General features: G+C 37.6%; 2 protein-coding genes across 2 annotated transcripts in view; both read left to right on the top strand.

Annotated features, from left to right (window-relative positions):
• The first annotated feature begins 463 nt into the window (after positions 1-463).
• Positions 464-12,518, top strand: LOC311281818 (uncharacterized protein). Its single transcript, XM_084395109.1, has 12 exons — positions 464-615; positions 2,949-3,203; positions 3,299-3,382; positions 3,952-5,164; positions 6,118-6,168; positions 6,579-6,659; positions 7,742-8,243; positions 8,897-9,082; positions 9,723-9,789; positions 10,032-10,153; positions 11,023-11,174; positions 11,826-12,518. The coding sequence occupies exons 1-12, from the start codon at positions 529-531 to the stop codon at positions 11,918-11,920; spliced, it is 2,895 nt and encodes a 964-aa protein (XP_084251235.1). The 5' UTR covers positions 464-528; the 3' UTR covers positions 11,921-12,518.
• Positions 12,519-14,170: 1,652 nt separating this feature from the next.
• Positions 14,171-22,815, top strand: part of ogal (O-GlcNAcase like) — an 11,965-nt gene continuing 3,320 nt past the window's right edge. Inside the window, exons 1-14 of the mRNA XM_084395235.1 lie at positions 14,171-14,407; positions 14,777-14,828; positions 14,928-15,025; positions 15,518-15,648; positions 16,189-16,360; positions 17,587-17,685; positions 17,801-18,079; positions 18,402-18,497; positions 19,277-19,500; positions 20,141-20,315; positions 20,752-20,837; positions 20,916-21,008; positions 21,949-22,019; positions 22,624-22,744. Coding sequence (XP_084251361.1) covers positions 14,365-14,407; positions 14,777-14,828; positions 14,928-15,025; positions 15,518-15,648; positions 16,189-16,360; positions 17,587-17,685; positions 17,801-18,079; positions 18,402-18,497; positions 19,277-19,500; positions 20,141-20,315; positions 20,752-20,837; positions 20,916-21,008; positions 21,949-22,019; positions 22,624-22,744 — 1,740 coding nt within the window. The 5' untranslated portion in view covers positions 14,171-14,364. The remainder of the gene's footprint in view (positions 14,408-14,776; positions 14,829-14,927; positions 15,026-15,517; positions 15,649-16,188; positions 16,361-17,586; positions 17,686-17,800; positions 18,080-18,401; positions 18,498-19,276; positions 19,501-20,140; positions 20,316-20,751; positions 20,838-20,915; positions 21,009-21,948; positions 22,020-22,623; positions 22,745-22,815) is intronic.

The raw sequence follows: 22,815 nt of genomic DNA, 5'->3' as shown, positions 1-22,815 counted from the left end.
TGTCATAATTTCAACATATTTTGTACTTTTTATGTTTTAAGTCATAATTCCAGCCTTTCATCTCATAAATGTGACTTAGTATGTCATAATTAGGATTAACAAAAGCATATTTTTTCTTCTGTGGCAGAAATGGTTTTCCATATTTTACTTTACTGGAAAATAATGCGGAGTGAAAAATGTAAGTTTAGACTTTATTTGGCATTACTAACTGAGTAACAAGTTGTTATTGATAAAGGCCTAATTGCTGATCTGCCCTACCTGACAAAATCGACAACTAGATCCCACTGTATTAGTTCATCCTAATTATAAAAATCAAATGACAAATGTAAAATAATATTACTGTAATACCGTAAGATCTCCTCACAGTAAAACAGACGGTGACGGTAATGCGAGTTGTTGCCTAGTAACTGCAGCAAAGACCGTTGAAACCGTTGAAACGAAAGGCATTCGAGCTGTCATTTTCCCGGGAACCTCCGCGTCACGTGACTCACCCGGCGCCTCGTGTGCAACTCTTCTCTCCGAATCAAAATGGCGGCGCCGCATGGCGTAAAACTGAAGGATTTAAAGTGTGATTTTACGGACAACACAGCAGCACAAGCGCACCAGGACGCTCAGGTCTTATTTGTGTTTCTGTTGTGTATATGCAGATGTTTGTATGAAGGTTTTGTGATGGCGAGCATGTGTAGAAAGGACGCTCAGCGTGTGAACACGTGGACGGGAGCGCGTGCTCGAGGCGGATGTGAAGTTATAAATCTCGAGAAATGCGCGATTGAAATCATATTAACGGCTCAAATGAGGTTTGGTTAGTTAGTCAAGTGTCTGAATAAAGTTTTTGAACTACAAGGTTTGATTTCAGCTGTTTAGATCATCATACACCAGCATGCATTTAGGCTGAAACATGATATTAAAATATAAAGGTGGGAAATATCACCGAGATTATGTTCTCAATCAGTATGAAAGGCTAATTAATGAATTAAATCAAACTAATATTTTACTTCAACACGATCTTATTCTGCTCGAGTTCATCAATGAATGAATGAATGAATGGATTATTAGGTGAAACTGCTCTTTAATGTCATTCAATGCTCGTGTTTCTTATCTGAGTGTCCAGGTCAAATAACGCTGACGTGTCTCTCTGTCTCTCACTCTCTCTCACACACACACACACACACACACACCTGTCTGTCTGAGGCAAGAATCAATTAACAAGCATTCATGCTTAAATCAAATCAAGTGTCTTCAAGTGTCAAGAGTTTTGCTGAGTTTGTCCTTTAGTCATTTCCTTTAAACTTCTGTAAATCTACTGTACTACTTAAAAATGTATTATTGATGTACAGATTTTTGTTTACGCATTTCTTTTCTGGTAATTACTTGTTTAGGCTATTTATTTTAAGTTCATCCATCTATTAAAATATATAATGGTAGCATTAATTATATTTCAGATTTTTTTTTTTACTGTAAAATTGTAAATGTAAGCCTACAGCTTTATTGTAGTACTAGTAAATATAGTATTTTGAAATATCTTTTTCAGATTTCTGTACTTTATTCTAACGTTTTGAAGGATTGCGAGATATTAACTCATAATTACGAGATATTAACTCATTGTGAGATATTAACTCATAATTACGAGATATTAACTCATAATTATGAGATATTAACTCATTGCGAGATATTAACTCATAATTACGAGATATTAACTCATTGCAAGATATTAACTCATAATTACGAGATATTAACTCATAATGACGAGATATTAACTCATTGCGAGATATTAACTCATAATTACGCGATATTAACTCATTGTGAGATATTAACTCATAATTACGAGATATTAACTCATTGCGAGATATTAGGCTAACTCATAATGACGAGATATTAACTCATAATGACGAGATATTAACTCATAATGACGAGATATTAACTCATAATTACGAGATATTAACTCATTGCGAGATATTAACTCATAATTACGAGATATTAACTCATAATGACGAGATATAACTCATTGCGAGATATTAACTCATAATTACGAGATATTAACTCATTGTGAGATATTAACTCATAATTACGAGATATTAACTCATTGCGAGATATTAGGCTAACTCATAATGACGAGATATTAACTCATAATGACGAGATATTAACTCATAATGACGAGATATTAACTCATAATTACGAGATATTAACTCATAATTACGAGATATTAACTCATTGCGAGATATTAACTCATAATTACGAGATATTAACTCATAATTACGAGATATTAACTCATTGCGAGATATTAACTCATAATTACGAGATATTAACTCATTGTGAGATATTAACTCATAATTACGAGATATTAACTCATAATGACGAGATATTAACTCATTGCGAGATATTAACTCATAATTACGAGATATTAACTCATTGCGAGATATTAGGCTAACTCATAATGACGAGATATTAACTCATAATGACGAGATATTAACTCATAATGACGAGATATTAACTCATTGTAAGATATTAACTTGCAAGAGTGAAAGGAAAAAAAAGTTGTTTTTTAATTTATTTTTATTTTTTATTCTGTGGCGTAAACAAGTTTCTATAGTTTTGACTATTTGTACCGTGGTGAAGTTTACTAATGGTTTACAATATGAACTGCATTATTAAAAAAATAATAATAATTGGCCAAACATCATTTATTAATTATTTAGCTGCAGGGCAAACACTGCTCACAATAATCTCAGTAATACCACATGTGTGATTTGATCTAATGGGAATGACTTTCTCTTACACAAATTAAATGTGATTACAAGAAAGTTCACGGATAAGTGGGAATTCCTCATCATAATGACTTTCCAGCTTTGACTTTCCAGGAATACAGAGCCCAGAGTTTGTGGTCTGGGTTTGAATCCTCATGATATCCATCATTGTGTTTGTGTGTTGTTTTTTTTTTTTATCCACAGTTTGAATTTGGGAAACATGATGTTCCCGTCTTTGATCTGGATGTTGGAAAGATCTCGGATGCTCTCAGTCTCCATGGAAGCCTGGATCCTTCCATTTTATCCATCTTTCAGGAAAAGATGGCGACTGAAAGTGTTGAAAGTGAGGCGTCGCTTCTGTCGGCGCTGAGCGAGATTTTGGACAGCGTTGACGTTGAAACGTTGTCACCGTTTGACGTGCTTCCAGACGCAGAGATCTTTTCGGCTCCAAACCACACAGTTAGTCTACCTAGTCGCTTACCTAGTGTCTCCAGTTCTCAATATATGTAAAAACAATCGGTTAATTTGCTTTTGTCAAACTTTTCCCCTCACAGCTCAGGAATCTTCTGCATTCAGATCGAGCGTCTGCGCTTCAGTGCCCCAAAATCTCACAATCACCAGCTTCAAAGTCAGGAAAAGTAAGTTTCCTTTGCTTTATCCTGTTATTGACCGGATTCGTGCAGTTCCCGTCTCCACAGCGCCACAGATGAAGTTGTTGAAGAGAAACTATATATATATATATATATATATGTGTGTAAATCAAACGGTTGCAACTTCTGTTCAGTCCAGTTTTATCTAAAGGACAACCGATACTGGATTTTTACAGATAACGAAAGTTAAACAATTAGTTTGATACCTGAATAATTGGCCAATAGTTTTTTAAAATCTGTTATATGAATGAAAACAAATGCAAATTTGTCAAATAAGTCAAATTAAATTACTTAGTCCCCCTGTAGTCAATAATACTATCCCTTAAAACTCATCTTTGATCACCAAAATCAGTTTTTCCTTGAAAAAAATTTCTTCATGTCTTAAAATATCTTGAATGTAACTCGACACCCTCGCCTCATTTAGTATGCGTGGTTCTATGAATATGCAAATCCCAGAGCCGAAGAAGAAGCTCTAGATGCCGATTAATCGGTAAAAACAGCATATATCAGTCAACCTCTAGTTTTATCCCAGTGTTCTGTGTGGTTTTCTCCATCAGGAGCTGGTGATGTCAGACCGACAGCTGAGACCCCGTCGCCGTCTGGAAACCCAGAGTAAGATCTCACAGCGAGCCGACGACGAGAAGAACCCGAGAGAGAACAAGAGGAGCGCGAGAAGCTTTCGCATCGAATCCGACACGACATTCCCACAAGACGAACGGGAATTCCTCGCAGATTTAGTGAGACACATGCATCCGTACTGCATCAGGACACATCTGGAGAAAGAGAAGGAGGTCCATGTGTCTGTGGAAGAAGAGGAAGAGGAGGAGTTTGTAGATGTTGAAGGTTACGAGGAACCGGAAGAGAGCCAATCAGGACACGGGCTAGATCCGAAAGCAGGAAGCGGCTCGTCTCTGATATCCCAATCCGAAGAGGATCGGGATGAAGATGTGTGTAGAAACAGCGGGAACACCTCATCTGTTTTGATGACGACTCCTCAGCGAAGCGCTTTACTCAAAACCAGGGAAAAAAACAGGAAAACGGTGACATTTGCAGTCAATTTAACCTTCGTTCACGAGATTCCACCTGACGATGAGTCCGATTCAGACTCGGGATCCACATCCTCTAAAAGTGACATCACTTCCCCTCAGAAGCCCAAAGCACTCAGTCTGCAACAGTACCGTCTCCTCAGACAGAGCAAACAACCTCGTGAAGAGACACGGATGGACTATCGGACGAAATGGCCTTCGCTTCCCGACTTTCCCAGGGAGCTTCCGGCTATTCTGCCGGATTTGTTTCAAATCGGCCCGAAGTTGAATCTAAACACACACTGTGGTGCGATGGATAGAGCTCCGACTGTTGAGGTGAAGATATCGGCATCCCAGCCTCGCTCCTCACATGTAAAGCTCAGGACTCCTGCAGATCTGTGCACTGATCCTCCAAACCCGGTTCTGGTGCCCTTGAAACCCACGCTATCCTCGGGGATAAACTCGCAGCCGGCGCAAACAAACCCGGTTCTGGTGCCCTTGAAACCCACGCTATCCTTGGGGATAAACACGCAGCCGGCGCCAACACACTCACAAGCTGATGTTTGTGTTTCTTGTGAAGAGGTTCGACTCGCCGAGGTCGTGCCTGAGATCATTAAAGCTACAGATTCACCAACGCGAGCCGGATCAGAACCGTCAGCGCCGTCGGACTCGGTACTGATGCCCACGAGCGTCGCAGAGAAACTCCCCGAAGGACAGCAGAACCGGACCACGTGTGGAGACATCGGTGAGAATGGACTTTTAAACTATTAAAATGCTTTCAAAGCAGGGTAATTATATTATAAAACTATTTTTGTTACTTGGAACAAATGTTAACTGAAATAAAATATACAACTTATTTTATTTCATTTCTCATTTTCATTTAGTTTGTACTTGATGTACAAATCTATGAAAACTAAATAGACCAATTTTATTTGAAAAAAAAATCTAATAAAATGATTAAAATATAACAAATGTTTCTAAAACAGAATTTTTAAATTAAAATGGAAAATATCAAATTTATTAAATTTTTATAAAAATTATAATAGAATCTAAATAGGTTAAAAAATGACAATAACAACAAAATTACTAAAATGAAAATGGAGAATATAAAAATAAATATTTATAGAATAATAAAAACTAGAAACTAAATAGACAATAAAAACAAACTAATTAAAATGACAAAAACACACAACAAAACGACTAAATAAAATGAAAACGCAAAAAAAAAGTTTTAAATATTTATAAAAACTAACAGAAACTAGAACCTAAAAACAATAAAAACTAAATAAAAAACAACAAACTAATAAAAATGACAAAAACACACAAAAAATACTATAATTAAAATATAAAAACAAAATTTATTTACAAAAACTAGAATAGAAACTTGAAACTAAATAGACTATAAATTCTAAATAGAAAAGAAATAAAATTAAAATGACAAAAACAACTAAATGACTAAAACTTTAACTAAAATGACATTTTTTTAAATGTATAAAAACTATAATAGAAACTAGAAATTAAATAGACAAGGAAAAATCGAGAAAAGACAAAAACACGTATTTAAAGGAACTAAAATTCAAATAAAAATGAAAAATATAAAATGAAAAACGAATTCAAAATTTTTCTAAAAACTATAATACTTTATCAGTGATAGTAAAATAACACTGTTTCAAAGCCTGTCATGTGTTTATCTTGCAGGAATTGAAGCCACTGATCTGACCAGCCTTTTGGAGCAGTTTGAGACTCAAGGTAAATGATAAATGCATGTTTTGTTTATGATTGTGTGTAACTGACTAGACAGTATCAGCTCATTTACATCCGTTCAGATTCATTTTCATTCCATAAAAGCTTCATGAACTGATTTTCCTGTCTGAGTGTTTGTCTCCTCGGCACAGAAGACAGTATCGTCACAGATTTACTGCAGGCAGAGTTATTAAACGCGTTATTAAAGCACAATCGTTAAAGTTGTTATTGAAGTCCTTTAATGGCTTAATAGCTTTTGTAGAACAGCTGGAATTAATAATGTTTGTGTGTTCAGGGTTTAAAGCTCTAGAAACATAACCGGACATCACAGGGAATTATTAGAGCAGCTAACTAGTTAATATTTGTCGCTCCTACCGTTAATGTGGATTCCTCAGTCAGACTGTGTTTCTCTGCAGCTTCTGAAGGGCAGAATCTTCCAGAAGTTTCCCCGGATGAGCTTCAGGATCGACGGCCGGCGGATCTCAGTAGCACTGCAGGTCAGAGGTCACATCAGAGTTAGTGGTCTGATCACCAGCTGTCGGGTGGAAACCTCATATCTCCATAGTTCATCATTTTAATTTTGTTCATAAATTAGGGATGCACGATATATCGGCCACCAAATCGGTATCTGCCGATATATGTTCATTTTTACTGTTAGCGTTATTGGCCGGATAAGAAAATGTGTCCGATTTACTGTATTAAAGCAGATAAATAGTGTATTATTTTCCCTGAGACTCTTCAGATGCACACTGTTCGCCATAATGGTTTTGAATTACTTGAAATATGATTGAAATCACTTCAAAAAAGGAAAATACAGTAAAGTGCAGCGCAAATCTGACATATCGGCTACATACAATTAAAATGAGAACATTATAATTTAGTTTGAGGCATGGATTTTAATGGTGAGACTTTTGTTTTTGTAATCAGGCTCTCAAAATTATATAAAAATTTGGATCTAGATTTATTGGCTAATATATCGGTTATCGGTATCATCCAAAATGTTCATATCGGTGCATCCCAATCATAAAGAATAACTATTAGTCACCCTTTTCAAATATTCATCCAAAGAAAAGTATTAAAAACAGCTTGTGACTAAACCTCGTAACTTCATTGGCTCCTCAAACTGTCAGTCAAACCTCATAACTCCGCCCCCTTCTCTATGTTGCTGCTTGTTTGCAATGCAATTGTGAATAAAGAACTGGTTGTCTGAATAACTACAGCTTTTCTTTACTCAAGAAACTATATATATATATATATGTAAAGCAAAATATTTTATGTATTTGAGTATCGGACAAGAGTGTTTCAATGGGCGCCCAACTTAACTTAAAGATTTTATTTATCTTATTTGTATAGTTCTTAAAAAGGTCTTAAAGTCTTACATTTGATTTTAAACACTGCAGATACCATGTATAAAAGCAACAAAATGTAAAGGCTTGACATTAGGAAGAATGCAGATGAGACATCATGAATATGCTAATGAGCATGATGTCATCAGCGAGTTAGAGCAGGCTTTAGTTAGTTTCCGTTGAAAGCAGTGGGTCATGTGACTATAGTTTCATGATTATTTGTGTCTCTCCAGGACTGACTCCACCCGCCACCCCTCCACATCAGACCTGGAAGCCCCTGGTGCCCGTCAAATCCACGAAGTCCAGCAAAACCATTCAGATTATAGAACCTCGCCCATTGCCGCCCAGCAAAACTCATTCAAAACTTCCCAGCTTCACTCCTGCGTTGAATCCTGCTCAACTTTTCCTGGATCACGATTACTGTGGGATTCAGGGAAGCAAGACGTCGTTCGACACGGTTTCGAGTCCTTGCGATTACGGGGTGTTGTTGTCACCTGACAGCTCGCCCTGCAGGATAAACACGTTCGAGGAGGCGGAGTCTCTGAGGGGGCGGGGCTTGCGCTTCTCTGCCCCCTCTCCAAGCCCATTGGACCGCGGGAGGAGGAAGAGGCGGGGTTATGATGGAGGATACCGACGCTCCAGCTCAAGGTCATCTTGCTCTTCTTGTTCTTCGTCGTCGTCGTCATCATCATCGTCATCGTCTCGTTCCAGGTCTCGTTCACCACCCAGAAAAAGGTAAATGTTGCTACTAAAATACAGTAAAAAAATTAAAATAATTTTATCCATTAAAACTCATCTTTGATCACCAAAATTACATATTTAAATGCAAAAATACATATCTTTATATCTAAAATAGCTTGAATGTAACTCGACACCCTCGCCTCATTAAGTATACGTGGTTCTATGCATATGCAAATGAGCCCCGCCTCCACTCACTCACAGCAGCTCAGAGATCCACTCGTTGACAAATAAAGCTGGAGATCCATCACAGAGGGACTTTAACAAGATTTATATTTAATTATTTATATGCATCCATGCAACAATACACAACATTATTTACCAGCAAATATATATTTATACCTCTATGCAAATATATATACACACACACACACACTAACATTATAAGAGAATAAAAAAAAATTTTATGCGTCCAAGTCAATGTAACAATAACAAGCATTATTTACATGTATGGGTTTTTTTCAATTATGAGAATTTGTTTATTAAAAAAAAATTCTGTGAACATTTTAGTACCAATCAAATTAAAGTTTTCCACAATCAGTTCAAACTCTCCAACTCTGCTGTGTTTGCTACTGAAGTTTAATCCGAACACTATTAAAACATCTCGTGAAATTAAATCTGTTTGCGTTTTGCTGATAATGTTTAATCAGGTACAGGTCCAGGCATTCTGGGAGCAGTTCCTCCTCGCGCTCCAGTTCACGCTCGTCATCGTCGTCGTCGTCTCCTCCTCCTCGTGAGCGCCGATCCAGATCCAGATCCAGATCTTTATGTGGCTCTCGATCCGGTTCACACTCGCCGGAGCCGGACTGGAGCGAGTCTCGCTGCACATGGAAGAGGTCAGTGGGAACAGTGGGAAAACTAGGGTTGGGAGAAACTATCACGTTTCTTTTGTTTACGATTTTAAAATTGATTTTTTTTATTCCAGAATCGATATTAAAGGTGCATTGTGTAATATTTAGGAGGATCTGTTGACAGAAATGCAATATCATATTCATAACTATGTGTTCAGTGGTGTATAAAGACCTTACATAATGAACTGTTATGAGTTTATTAGCTTAAAATGATATCCATATCGATCAAAATAGAGTAAATCAGCTTTTGATAGAAACTTGCCGCTTAAAATAACGCATTTATCGATTACACTGACAAGTGACTGTTAAAAAATGTATTCGTTATTGAATCATTTATTCAAGAGAATGTAGTCCTGTATGATGCTTCTGCAGTAAAACTCAGAAAGATGTGATGATTTGTAAATATGACTCATGTACAGTCTGTATAAGTGTATGATGCAGCTTTTCCCGATGGTCTGGTGTTAAAACAATAATAATATTCGCAATTCTTAAAAAAAATTGCAATACAGTATCGGATCAGGATTCGTGATAGTATTGAATCGGGCGAGGTGTGTCGTCCCAGCCCTAGTGAAGCCTGTGATCTTCTCCTGTGGGATCGCGAGTCTAAATCTGTGGTTTTCCTCAGTCGCAGACAGAAGGAGTTGAACCGGCTTCGGGAAGAGGCTCGCAAACTCCGCCAGCAGAAAGCCATCGTAAGTCCACGATCATCTCTCATCAAAGTGGACGCGGATGTACAGGAATGTCAAGTGTATTTGTGTATGCGTGTGTACAGATGCATGTATAATAACTGCAGAAGGAATTATAACTTTTGTTAGTTTTTTGTTTGCATAAGGAAAATACGGAGGATCTTTGGATTTGATTTCTGTTAAGTTTATCTGTACTGTATCTGTATAAAAAAAGGATGCTGATGCTTGTGTGTGTGTTTGATCCTCAGGAGGAGCGTAGGGTTGTGTATGTGGGAGGAATCCGCGGAAACATGTCTCCTTCCGACCTCAAAGATCGCTTCTCGCTGTTCGGGAAGGTTGAGGATTGTACGATCCACATCAGGAGTCACGGGTGAGATTCACTAGCTCATCATGAGAAGCGTCTGAGCTTCAGTCTCTGTTCTCAAAGCTGATTTACACTGACGTTCAAAACTGGATCGGGATGATTTTTAATGTTTTTAAAAGAAGTCTCTTCTGCTCACCAAGGTTTGATTAAAAATACAAAAAAACAGTAATATTGTTGACAATGTAAATCATCTGTTCTCTATGTGAATATACAGTAAAGTGTCATTTATTCCTGTGATCAAAGCTGAATTTTCAGCATCATTGCTCCAAACATTTATGATTATTATCAGTGTTGAAAACAGTTATTTACATTTTTATTTCAGGATTCTTTGATGAATAGAAAGTTCAAAAGAACGGCATTTATTTGAAATAGAAAGGTTTTGTCCCTTCTTTATTGTCACTTTTGATCAATTTAATCCATCCTTGATGAATAAAAGTATTGATTTCTTTTATTTAATTCCCCCAAAAATAAAATAAAATAATTCGTATCGACCCCAAACCTTTGAACGGACGTGTTTAATGTTATAAAAGCTTCTATTTCAGATAAATGCTGTTCTTTTGAACTCGCTATTCATCAAAGAATCATGAAATAAAAATGTAAATAACTGTTTTCAACACTGATAATAATCATAAATGTTTCTTGAGCATCAAATCCTCATATTAGAGTGATTTCTGAAGGATCATGTGACACTGAAGACTGGAGTAATGATGCTGAACATTCAGCTTTGATCACAGGAATAAATTACACTTTACTGTATATTCACATAGAGAACAGATGATTTACACTGGAATAATATTACACTGTTTTACTGTATTTTTGATCAAATAGTAACTGGTAGTGTGTGTTCTCAGTGTGTTTCTGCTCTCTCCTTCCAGAGATAACTACGGCTTCGTCACGTATTACAGCAGAGACGACGCTTACGCTGCCATCGAGAACGGGAGTAAACTGAGGCACTCAGACGAGCTTCCCTTCGACATTTGCTTTGGCGGCAGACGCCAGTTCTGTAAATCCAACTATGCAGATTTAGGTCGGTCTGAATGATTCTCATGTCAGCTGATATGAGCTGTAATACATTGTCTTTTAAGCGCAACCGAGCAAGTCGAACCCAGAATTAGGGCTGCACAACTGCATATGCACTGCGATTCAATTAATTAAAGTCCCCCTGTAGTCAATAATTGTATCCCTTAAAACTCATCTTTGATCACCAATATGAATGTCTTCATGCCTTAAAATATCTTGAGTGTAACTCGACACCCTCGCCTCATTTAGTATGCGCGGTTCTATGAATATGCAAATGAGCCCCGCCTCCACTCACTCACTCAGCTCAGAGATCCACTGGTTGACGATCACACGTTGATCTGATTGGTTACAAGGTAGTTTGTGACGTCAGAAACACCAGCGATTTCAAAGTGTGTTTTTGAGACTGTCTTTGGTTCACTGCAGTTTTAAGGAGGAAATACTCAGCAATGGTGTCGACTTATGAACTTACACATGGTGTGTCTTAAAGCAGATTAAAAACACCACATAGACACATAAACAACATTAAAAGCTGGATTTACACCACAGGGGGACTTTAAATCATTGATTGTGATGTGATTACATCTTAGTTTGGGTGAGATTCTGATGCACCACAAAAATAGGGAAGTTTTTCATGATATCTTGTTTTTTTGTGGTTTAGATTCTAACCGGGACGCGGATGGCTCGTCGAGGAGCCGATGCGAGTCGTTTGACTTCGACACGCTCCTGAAACAGGCTCAGAGACAGAAGAGGTAGCAGCGGAGACTCGGCGTTCCTCCAGAGCACTGAAAACAAACCAGTTTAGCTGCGGACCAGCTTAAATCACCAGTTTAATTGCTGGTTTCCAGTTCAAGACATGTTTTGGACACTTTCGTTCTGGTTTCGCCTGGTCACCCATCATGACTCAAGTCGGCTAACTTGCAATAAAACCAGCTAGTTCCAGTAACTGGTTTAAAGGAGTATTATGGGTTTAGCACAAGTGAAGCTCTATTAACCTCATCTGTGACTGTGATAAACACACTTACATCAGGAGTCAGGGCCGTACAGATGATGTTTATAGAGCTTCACTCGAGCTGTTTGTCAGATGAGTCATTTGCACTTCACTAAACTGACTTACCGTCACTTCTTTCTTACTTGACAGTTAAAACCTTATGTTGAAGTATTGTTGTTTATGAATTTTGTACATAAGAATTGAATGCATTAAAGGATGAAATCATCATTACGATAGTACAATGGTGAATGGTTTGTCTTCTATATATAGTCTGATGTTTTTTTAAGTGATACCAAAAATGTTTTCCCATCTTTCTCAGTTGGAATGATGAAGCTATAACTAAATAAAAAAAGTTTATGTACTAATAAAGACTGACCTCTCTTCTGTTACACTAAACTCAGAACTTTTATACAATGTATGTTAAACTTTTACAACCCACATGAAAATACCACTAGATAACACTGACGCTAGACTGCTGGGAAATTAACCCTTTCCTGCCACCCCCGTGTTGAACATTATCCAAACTTAAATGGTTGTAATTCATGAATGCTTTGGAATAAAGACCTAAAGTTGGTCTCTTTTTAAAGACACTTTATTGCTGAAGTGAAAGCAAATATAATAAAAAAGTTGTAAGTTTACTGTAAAACAATTTTTTTTTTAAATGTATTTTAATACAAAATATATATTTTATACAAATTATTTTTACTCTAAAACGTATATAAAATCAAAGTCATATGTCTAAACAAGTTGTGTTCCAAATTTGAAATTGATATCACAAAATTGGAGGTTCCTATGAGTTTTTGTTTTAGGCGCTATACCAAAAATAGCCACCGGGATCATTTTTTTAATGTGTTCTCAGACAAATTAATACATTTCTGTCACAATATCACTTCAATGACAGAACAGTCGTCAAATATGGAACCTTGAGTCTCAGACCTTTCCGATGATGCGTTATGTCAAAATATGATAAAAATTTGAGCCTGATAAAAGATTTTAAGCAATATCCGATTTCAAACCGGTTTTCACAGGATACATTTTGAGTTTTTAAGCTTTCGAATGATAATTATGATGATTACTAAAATATGTGATAGGAAAAAAAAGAGCACCAAGTGAAGGGGGTAAATTAATTATACTAGTTAAGGTAATTGTACAGTATGTTTTACCACAGGCATGACAACTATAATGAATCTAAGATACAGAAACTAACTAGAAAATGTTCAACATGCTAAAAAAAGAAAGAAAATAGAAATAAAAAATGAAAAGACTAGTTTAATCCGAAGTTATGCGTTATAACTTTAAAGTTATAACTTTTTTATTAATAATTATTTACAATTATTTTATTTATTAATACTGGGTGTATGAGGAGAACTGACTTCATACATCCATTACAAATCACCAAAAAGTCTTGAAGAGAAAAATGAAGATAAAAGATCCTGCAGCATTTGAACGGATAATTTTGTCAAACATTGCCGGATTTGGGCAAATTGAAGAAAACAATAACACTAAACATGACATAATTCATCAAATATCCACTTACTGACGTTTCTCCTGTTTTCCCGCTAAATTGATGTCACGTGCTGGAGGGCGCCATTAACGAACCGGCAAAACCTGCAAAATGAATTACCAATTAAAACAATATTCACAGAAAACATGTTTAGTTTGGAAGATTCCATGAAAATCAGGAATACATATGTTTTCTGAACAAATGGCCAGTTTTTCATTGTATACGTTTGTGTTAAGCGCCTGAGGTAAACGAACATCCACTCAAACTAAACCAGATGAATGATTTCAATTCACCTTTATTTTTACTTAAGTTTGCCATTTCCAAGCATTTCTGAAGGCAAATATTTAACATATCTTGATTCCCTATTGCTTTTATCGACATATATATCGTTTATTTGTGTAGAATACCTTAAACTGCTGTAGAGTAGGGCAGAAAGCGGGCTCGCGGGGGCGGGGTTACGCACATGTGGGCGGGGTTTATTTGACAGCTGCGAAACCGCGCATGCGCGAACGTGTGACCACGCGTACAATAAGGAAGCGTAGAGATTATAAACATAAACATCAATCCACACAGCTGAGTGTGTGTCAGCAGATCCAGAAAGATCGTCGAGCGAGTTCAAACCCATCAGAGAGCACAAACAGAGCTGCATGTGGGCCACATCTCTGACTGATCAGCTTATATCGATCTACTGCAAAACCAGGAATCATGTCCAAGAAATCCAAGATTTTCCTGAGTGGAGTGGTCGAGGGTGAGCCACTAATAACCTGATGATATAAATAACTAATGTTAAGCTTAATGTGTTTATACTGCGAAATGTTTTTTTAAAAATGTACTGAAACACTAATAATGATAATAATACCCAGAATGTACCACTTGTATTATAATAATAATGTAGGACATATAAAAGATATACATTATAAAAACCATTTATAGCACTGAACTTACTTAAGCTGGACTGTATAAATAAAGCTGACTCGACTATAGAGTATTACACGTTATAAATACACAAAACTGCATTGCTGTTGCATTTCTTTAGAATTCAGTGTATTCTTGTTGTAATTTTGATTGAATGTATGTTGAGGCGTGCCTGTGATCATGTGACCTTTGTGTATTGCAGGGTTTTATGGGAGGCCGTGGACTATGAGCCAGAGAAAAGAGCTCTTCAGGAGGTGAATAAACCACTGTTATCAGATGTCATCATGTGTTATCAGTTCATTTATCTGATCTGATCTGTGTGTGTGTGTGTGTGTGTGTGTGTATCTTCCCAGGGAGCAGAAGTGGGGCTTGAACGCGTATCTATACGCTCCGAAAGATGATTACAAGCATAGGATGTACTGGAGAGATCTGTATTCCCTGGAGGAAGCAGGTGACGGCGAAACTTGAGCTTTAAAACCAGTAAAATATGTGCATTCTGTGCAGATACATCGTCTACGCCAGGGGTCGGCAACCTTTTTGTCATAAAGTGCCATTTTTTAAGTGTAAATCACTGTTTTAAATAAAAATTTAATCGGAATGGTGTGAAACTTGGTGAATTTAATGGCATTTTGACAGAAAAAAATAGTCACAAAAAAAATGGTCGCAAAAAAAAATAGTCACACTTGTAAGGTCTTCGGTCAGAAACGACCCACTATAGGAAATGAATGGGAAATCGACAAAAAAAAGACATTTTGTGTATACAATCTACAAATTGGACACAATGCTGAAAAAAGTTCCCAGCAATAAAAGGATGACACTCTGAATCTACGCTTTCATTCAAAGCGGTGACCTTGCGTTCAGTTATCAGCCCTGTAAAGCAAACAGGCGTGACTGTATCAGGACAGGCGTGTGTGAAGATGAACTCGTTGATTGTGTTTTACAGAGCAACTCATGACGCTGATCTCTGCTGCTAAAGAGCATAACGTCGAGTTCATCTACGCTTTATCACCCGGGCTGGACATCACCTTCTCAAACCCTAAAGAAGTGGCGGCGCTCAAGAGGAAACTGAGACAGGTGCAAACATCAACTCATGTTTAACGTCTCCTTCAACAGGTTCACATTCATCAGAGGTCAAGAACACTCTAATGTCCTCATGATCTCCACTGCAGCATCAGCTCTTTCCTCTCAGTGTCTGAAACACTTCCATCAAAGATTCAGTCTCTCTAAGCTCCGCCTCTCTGAGAGCTGCTCTGCTGTGATTGGTCAGAAACGCTCATTATCATATCTGAATCTCAGCTCTTGATCTCAGTGATACGAACAGTAACGATGGCGTGGGTTTTACCGTCTCAATCTCAGAAAACAGCGTCTTCTCGACACGAACAACACGAACCAAACTCTCCCAGTCTCAGATACACTACAGTGTTTGAGGGCGGGGCTTAGAGACGCTGCTCAGCCAATCAAGACCAGAGGCTGGCATTATGCAAATGAGTTACAAACCTACAGGATCAGCAGGAAGTGAGACTGAATTACTGACGACTCGTTTCAGTTCAGAATCGATTTCCAGGGCACTTGAACATCAATGTTTAATAACGTAAGTGTGTTTGTCCCGGGCAGGTGTGTGAGTTCGGCTGCCGGTCGTTCGCGCTGCTGTTTGACGACATCGAGACTGAGATGTGTGCCTCTGATAAAGAAGCGTTCAGCTCGTTTGCTGAAGCTCAGGTGTCCGTCACTAACGAGGTGTTCCTGCACCTGGACGAGCCGCACACCTTCCTCTTCTGCCCCACCGGTACAGCGACGCTTGACCACAACTGCAGCTCACTGACAGAACATACTATAGAAAAACCTAATTTACTTTTACTACATTTTATTTAAGCTTTATTTACCCTAACCCTAAACCAAGGCAGTTTGGTTAGTTTAAGCTAAAGTACTAAAATAACTAAAACTAAATAATCTAAAATAAAAAATTACAAAAAAATATATAGGTATTTAAAAATATACAGCAAAATTACTAAAACATTAACTTAATTTAAAATGAAAACAAAATATAAAATCTAATTCAAAATATTAATAAAAACTATAATAGTATTTCAATAATGGTGAAAACAAAACAAAATTTAAGGGAAAGTAAAACTGTTTATCCCATAATGGAAATTTGCACACTAAACATACACGCATAATAATTTAAAATCAAATAAACTTAAGTAAAATAAATACCCTATAATACAGTATATCATCAGGGTTATTATCGTTAACTAAAGCTAAAACTATTAACAATAACTATTATATTAACATTTCTGTTAAGCTGAAATAAAATATAAATATTAGTTGAAAAACTTAAACTAAATGATAATTAGAAATGGTGCCTTGGCAAAAAACTAAAATAATAAGTGGAAAGCACCATAATAAATATAAATAAATAAAATAAAATAAACTTAATAAAAAAATAAAATAATGAATAAATAAATAAATTATAATGATGAAATATTAATAAACATTAAATAAAAAATAAAATTAAAATGAAATTAAAATAATTAAAATAAATACTAAACCTAATTAAAACAAAAATAAAATAAACATAAATAGCAAAAAAAAAGATAAAAAAATTAAAAATGTTAATACATTAATTAAAATAATACTAAAACTAACTAAAACAAAAATAAATTCAACATAAATAGCAATACTTAAATAAATATATATATTTATATATATATACACACACATAATAAAATGGCAAAAGCACATAGCCAACTGACAAAAAATGAACCTAAATTAACATGAAAACTAAAAATATAAAAATTAAAGCTAATTCAAAATATGAATAAAACTAAAATAACACTGTTGCACGTGATATTGGCCAAACATGTATAGACTCTCTGCAAACATATGGACATTTTCCACAGTTCAGTTACAGCTATTATCTTTATCTCTAAAACAGATATATGAATTCTAGCATATTTCCATGATTCTCAGTGCTGATCATAATACAGAAGGTAAACTCGTGGTGTATTGTAGATTACTGCGCGGCGTTCTGCTCGCCGAGTGTCCCGCTGTCGGCCTATCTGAAGACGGTCGGAGAGAAACTCCACGCTGGGATCGACGTTCTCTGGACAGGTGACATCATCACGCTTTATGTGACCAGCCCTTTCTTATTCACACGCAATATCTGGTAACACTTTACAATAAGGTTCATTAGCGCATGTTTAACGCATGACGTGTGTTTTCTCAGGGCCGAAGGTGGTGTCGCAGGACATCAGTGTGGCGTCTATAGACGAGGTGTCCGCCGTTCTGAGGAGACCCCCGGTCATCTGGGACAACATCCACGCCAACGACTACGACCCGCAGAGACTCTTCCTCGGACCCTTCAAGAACCGGCCCACAGAACTCATCCCGAAACTCAGAGGCGTCCTCACAAACCCCAACTGTGAATTCGAGCCCAATTTCGTTGCGATTCACACTCTGGCCACATGGTGCAAGTCCAGCTACGCTCACAAAGACGTTCCTATGGGTAAAGATGACTCGTGTGAAATATGATGCATGAAATATACTTTATAGTTCCTGATCAGGGAAATTTGTAATGGACCCCATAGCCATCATTTCGCCAAAACATGATACATTAAAAGATTACGCAAAATATTCATACACACCATACACATAAAATAAATAGACTTCACTAATTTCTAATACAGACTAATAAAAAAGGAACGTAATTTTCCTTTCAACTCTATTTGCACTTCAAGTACTTGTAATAACGTTCGGTGGAAATGTAAGAGAGCATTACATTTCCCTCGTGTGTTGATGTCTGTCGCTGTGATGTCATCACTCCACAGATGGAGACGACGGGTCGGACTACAACCCCCATGATGCTTTGCAGCTCGCGCTCACTGACTGGCTGGTGGAGTTCAGTCGAGCCAATCAACCTGACGGTAAAAACACAACTCTAGTTTGATCTCTAACATCAGGGTTGCTATCGTCAACTAAGACTTAAAACAACATAAATATACATTCAACTGAAATAAAATGTAAAGTTATTTTGCAGAGGCAACATTTCATTGAAGTGTAACTTTGCCGATTTTCGACCCGCTCTGTATTGTCACACTGTCAGTAGTATATGCAAATAAATGATGTTTACTCTTCTCCGTTTTACCTGGACTGAGGAATTCATGTTTATTTGTCAGCAAAAGTGTGCCGATGACGTAAAACGCATCACTTAAAGTCCCCCTGTGGTGTAAATCCAGCTTTTAATGTTGTTTATGTGTGTATGTGGTGTTTTTAATCTGCTTTAAGACAAAGCATGTGTAAGTTCATAAGTCGACACCATTGCTGAGTATTTCCTCCTTAAAACTGCAGTGAACCAAAGACAGTCTCAAACACACGCTTTGAAATCGCTGGTGTTTCTGACGTCACAAACTACCTTGTAACCAATCAGATCAACGTGTGATCGTCAACCAGTGGATCTCTGAGCTGAGCGAGTGAGTGGAGGCGGGGCTCATTTGCATATTCATAGAACCGCGCATACTAAATGAGGCGAGGGTGTCGAGTTACATTCAAGATATTTTAAGACATCAAGGAAAAAACGTTTAAATGTGTAATTTTGGTGAGTTTTAAGGGATAAAATGATTGACTACAGGGGGACTTTAATGCTAAATAAACGTTTTCTTTCATTTTGAGATGACATGTGACTCAGTGCACTGATTGTGTTCAGGCTCTGGCGCTCGCGGCTCTAAACGAGACGAAGAGGAGCCGATGCAGACGGACGGATATGAGCCGGGACCCAAAGACAACCCGCTGTACACGGCCGAGCCGCTGACGCTAGCCGACCTGACGCTGCTAGCGGAGCTCTTCTATCTGCCGTACGAACACGGGCCCACCGCCCTCGTCATGTTGCAGGAGCTGCACTGGCTGCGGTCGGACCTCGAGTCTGAGAAGGTCAGAGTGGGATGATGATGATGATGATCCCGAAGTCTCAACACACATTTTTTAACATTCAGGCTTGTTGGTATTTATTACGGGTTTGAGCGTTTAGCACTGAAACCCTATCGCAATTGTTGGAATCAGCCTGATGGTGGCGCTACAGCGGTGAAAAGTACGTAATAGCTCATAACTCCTAAACCGTTCGTGCTCAAGTGTTTTATATCGTTGGAATCCTTCGCTCAAGACGAACTCTGATTCGTCACCCTAGTGAAATTTTCGAGTGTTTTGGATTTTTTAAAATCGTAATTCCCTGATCGGGACCAAACCAGCGCAGAAAGAGTCTCTGGAGTCTCATTGTCAATAATTATTTTTTGTAAAAGTTAAAATTTCAATTCATGTCCGCAACGGGACGCCAAAACGTTTGAAGTGGGCGTGGCCTTGCAGCTATACTCTATATTATATTGTATTGTTTTGTAAAAAGCGCTTTATAAATAATTGTGACTTGAAATGTGACTATTCTGTATTTAAGATTGCAACAGTTGTCCCGCCCCCTGCTTCTTTCTGATTGGTCCTATGTAAATGTACACATTGAATGCAATGAATGTTGCTTTGGATAAAAGCGTCTTTCAAATGTACAAATGTAAATGTGTTGCAGGGTGAAGAATGGCGACGGAGAGCCGAGAAGTTTGACGACATGTGCGGCGCCGTAGTCCGGATGTTCAACCGACTGTCTAATGTGCCCAACAGGATCATCCTCTATGACCTTTACAATTACATCTGTGACATCAAGAGTGGCGTCACCATGGCCAAAGCATACGTCAAAACACTGGGTACGTGAGACGGAGTGTGTGATCGATGCCAGTCGCCAGAAGACCAAACCCAACGGGTTGACGTCAGAAACCAACATCAGTCAACCCTTTTATTTCCAACCAAAATCCCCCCCTGACTGACGTTACTACTTTCTACTCAAGGACCCTGACAGAAATGTAGTGGAGTAAAAGTAAAAAGTTTCCAGAAAAAATAATACTCAAGTAAAGTACAGATACTCAAAAAGTGTACTTAACTACACTACTCAAGTAAATGTACTTTGTTACTGTCCACCTCTGATTAACGCATTACTTTTCATAAAAAGTAACTAAGTAATGCAAGTAGTTACTTTTTTGGCGAGTAACACAATATTGTAACGCATTACTTTTCAAAAGTAACTTTCCCCAACACGGGTCCTGATTGAGCTGTAACGAAGCGTCTGCTGTTGTTTTTCTGCAGGAGGTCGAACGCCTCATCCTGCACTGGCTTTGAGTGACGATCCCGAGCCGTGGGGTTTCAGAGGCGCTTTATCTGGAGAATTCCAGGTATGCTTTTGAATGACACTGACCTTTGACCTGTGATCGGACCTTTCTGATGGTGTTTGTGTTCCTCGTGATGTTTAGAGGATGCTGCCGTCACACGGGAACCGGGATCTGTTTCGCAGTCCTCCCGCCACACGCGTTTACACCATTCGGCCCTGCACTCCTAAAGATCAGGTGACACGCTCTTAAAGAGACAGTACACACTATAATCATTGTCATCATTTACTGACCTGCACCTGTCTGAATTTTGTGTGAAAAATGTTAAACGTTTATTTATATTATGATTTTTAATGTTATTGAAAGAGTATCTTCTGCTCACCAAAGCTGCATTTATTTGATCAAAAATACAGTAAAAACAGTGTAATATTATTCTAATGTAAATCATCTGTTTTCTATGTGAATATACAGTAAAGTGTAATTTATTCCTGTGATCAAAGCTGAATGTTCAGCATCATTACTCCAGTCTTCAGTGTCACATGATCCTTCACACATCACTCTAATATGATGATTTGATGATCAAGAAACATTTATGATTATTATCAGTGTAGAAAACAGTTATGGAAACTGTGATACATTTTATTTTTCAAGATTCTTCAGTGAATAGAAAGTTCAAAAGAACAGCATTTATTTGAAATATAATCTCTTGTAACATTATAAATGTCACTTTTGAGCAATTAAATGCATCTTTGCTGAATAAGTTGTTTTATTTAAATCTCACTAACTCTAAACTTTAGTATATGATGGTTTTCACAAGAATCTGAAGCAGCACAACTGTTTCCAACACTGATAATAATCATAAATGTTTCTTGAGCATCAAATCATCATATTAGAGTGATTTGTGAAGGATCATGTGACACTGAAGACTGGAGTAATGATGCTGAACATTCAGCTTTGATCACAGGAATAAATGACACTTTACTGTATATTCACATAGAGAACAGATGATTTACACTGGAATAATATTTCAAAATTTTTACTGTATTTTTGATTAAATAAATGCAGCTTTGCTGAGCAGAAGAGACTCTTTCATAAACATTAAAAATCACAATAATTCCTAACTTTTGACTGGTAGTGTACGTCAGTGGTTATCAACATTCTTCTGTTTGTTGTTCAGCCGGAGGTGATGAAGATCTTTAAGGAGATGCAGACGGAGACGCAGCAGAAAGTGGAGCTGGTCGGCGACCGGTGAGAATATGCCAGTTCGTCTGGTTCGATTAGTCGAGTCTCCTTCAGTTATACAGCACTTTAACAATATAGATGTTTCTCAGCAGCTCTACAGTGATAACAGGAGATTACAGTAACAGAGAGTGTTTAGGCTTTACAGCAGATCTAGAATAAAGTTATTGTCCAGATAAAGAGAGTTTTGATTGATTCACTTCCGTTGCAGAGATCATTAGATGTTAACTTAGGGTCCGCTAACACACACCGTTCTCACAGAAAACAGAAACTTTTAATGTGTTCTGGCCGTTCATTCGCACGACAGCAGTGTTAGGAGCTCGAGAACACACACCCTGAAACAGGATCCAATGTGCAAGTGTTGAAAAAGTGTGAAAAATGTTATCATCTAAACTTGATAAACGTGAATCTGTGAAAGCGCTGACGGCGTGCACATGCGTATCACGTGTTTAGTCTATAGATATGTGCGTTTGAATGTATATGTGTGCAGGCGTGTGTCTTTCTTTACAAATTTACCTCAACAAATGACTTGTCAGGCCTTAAAAATTCTTAATATAGAGTTTTTTGTTGCGTAGTCACTGAGCGCGTAATGAAAGCTCTGTCTCTCCGTCAGGCTGGTGGAGGGTCACGTCACGCCGACACAGCACTGCAGTCTGATACTGGATGATGCTTCTGGGGTTTGTGGTTACGTGTTCGCCCTCAGTGATGCAAAGACCGCCATGACTAAAGCTCAGGTATGGAAATGACATCTAGATTGATTATAATGTTTCCATTTACAGTCTTGATGATGTTTTCAGGCTCTACT

This window comes from Rutilus rutilus, assembly GCF_951802725.1.
Source record: "Rutilus rutilus genome assembly, chromosome: 22".
NCBI lineage: Eukaryota > Metazoa > Chordata > Actinopteri > Cypriniformes > Leuciscidae > Rutilus > Rutilus rutilus.
Note: the sequence above shows the minus strand (reverse complement) of the source record. Positions and strands in the feature narration are given on the sequence as shown.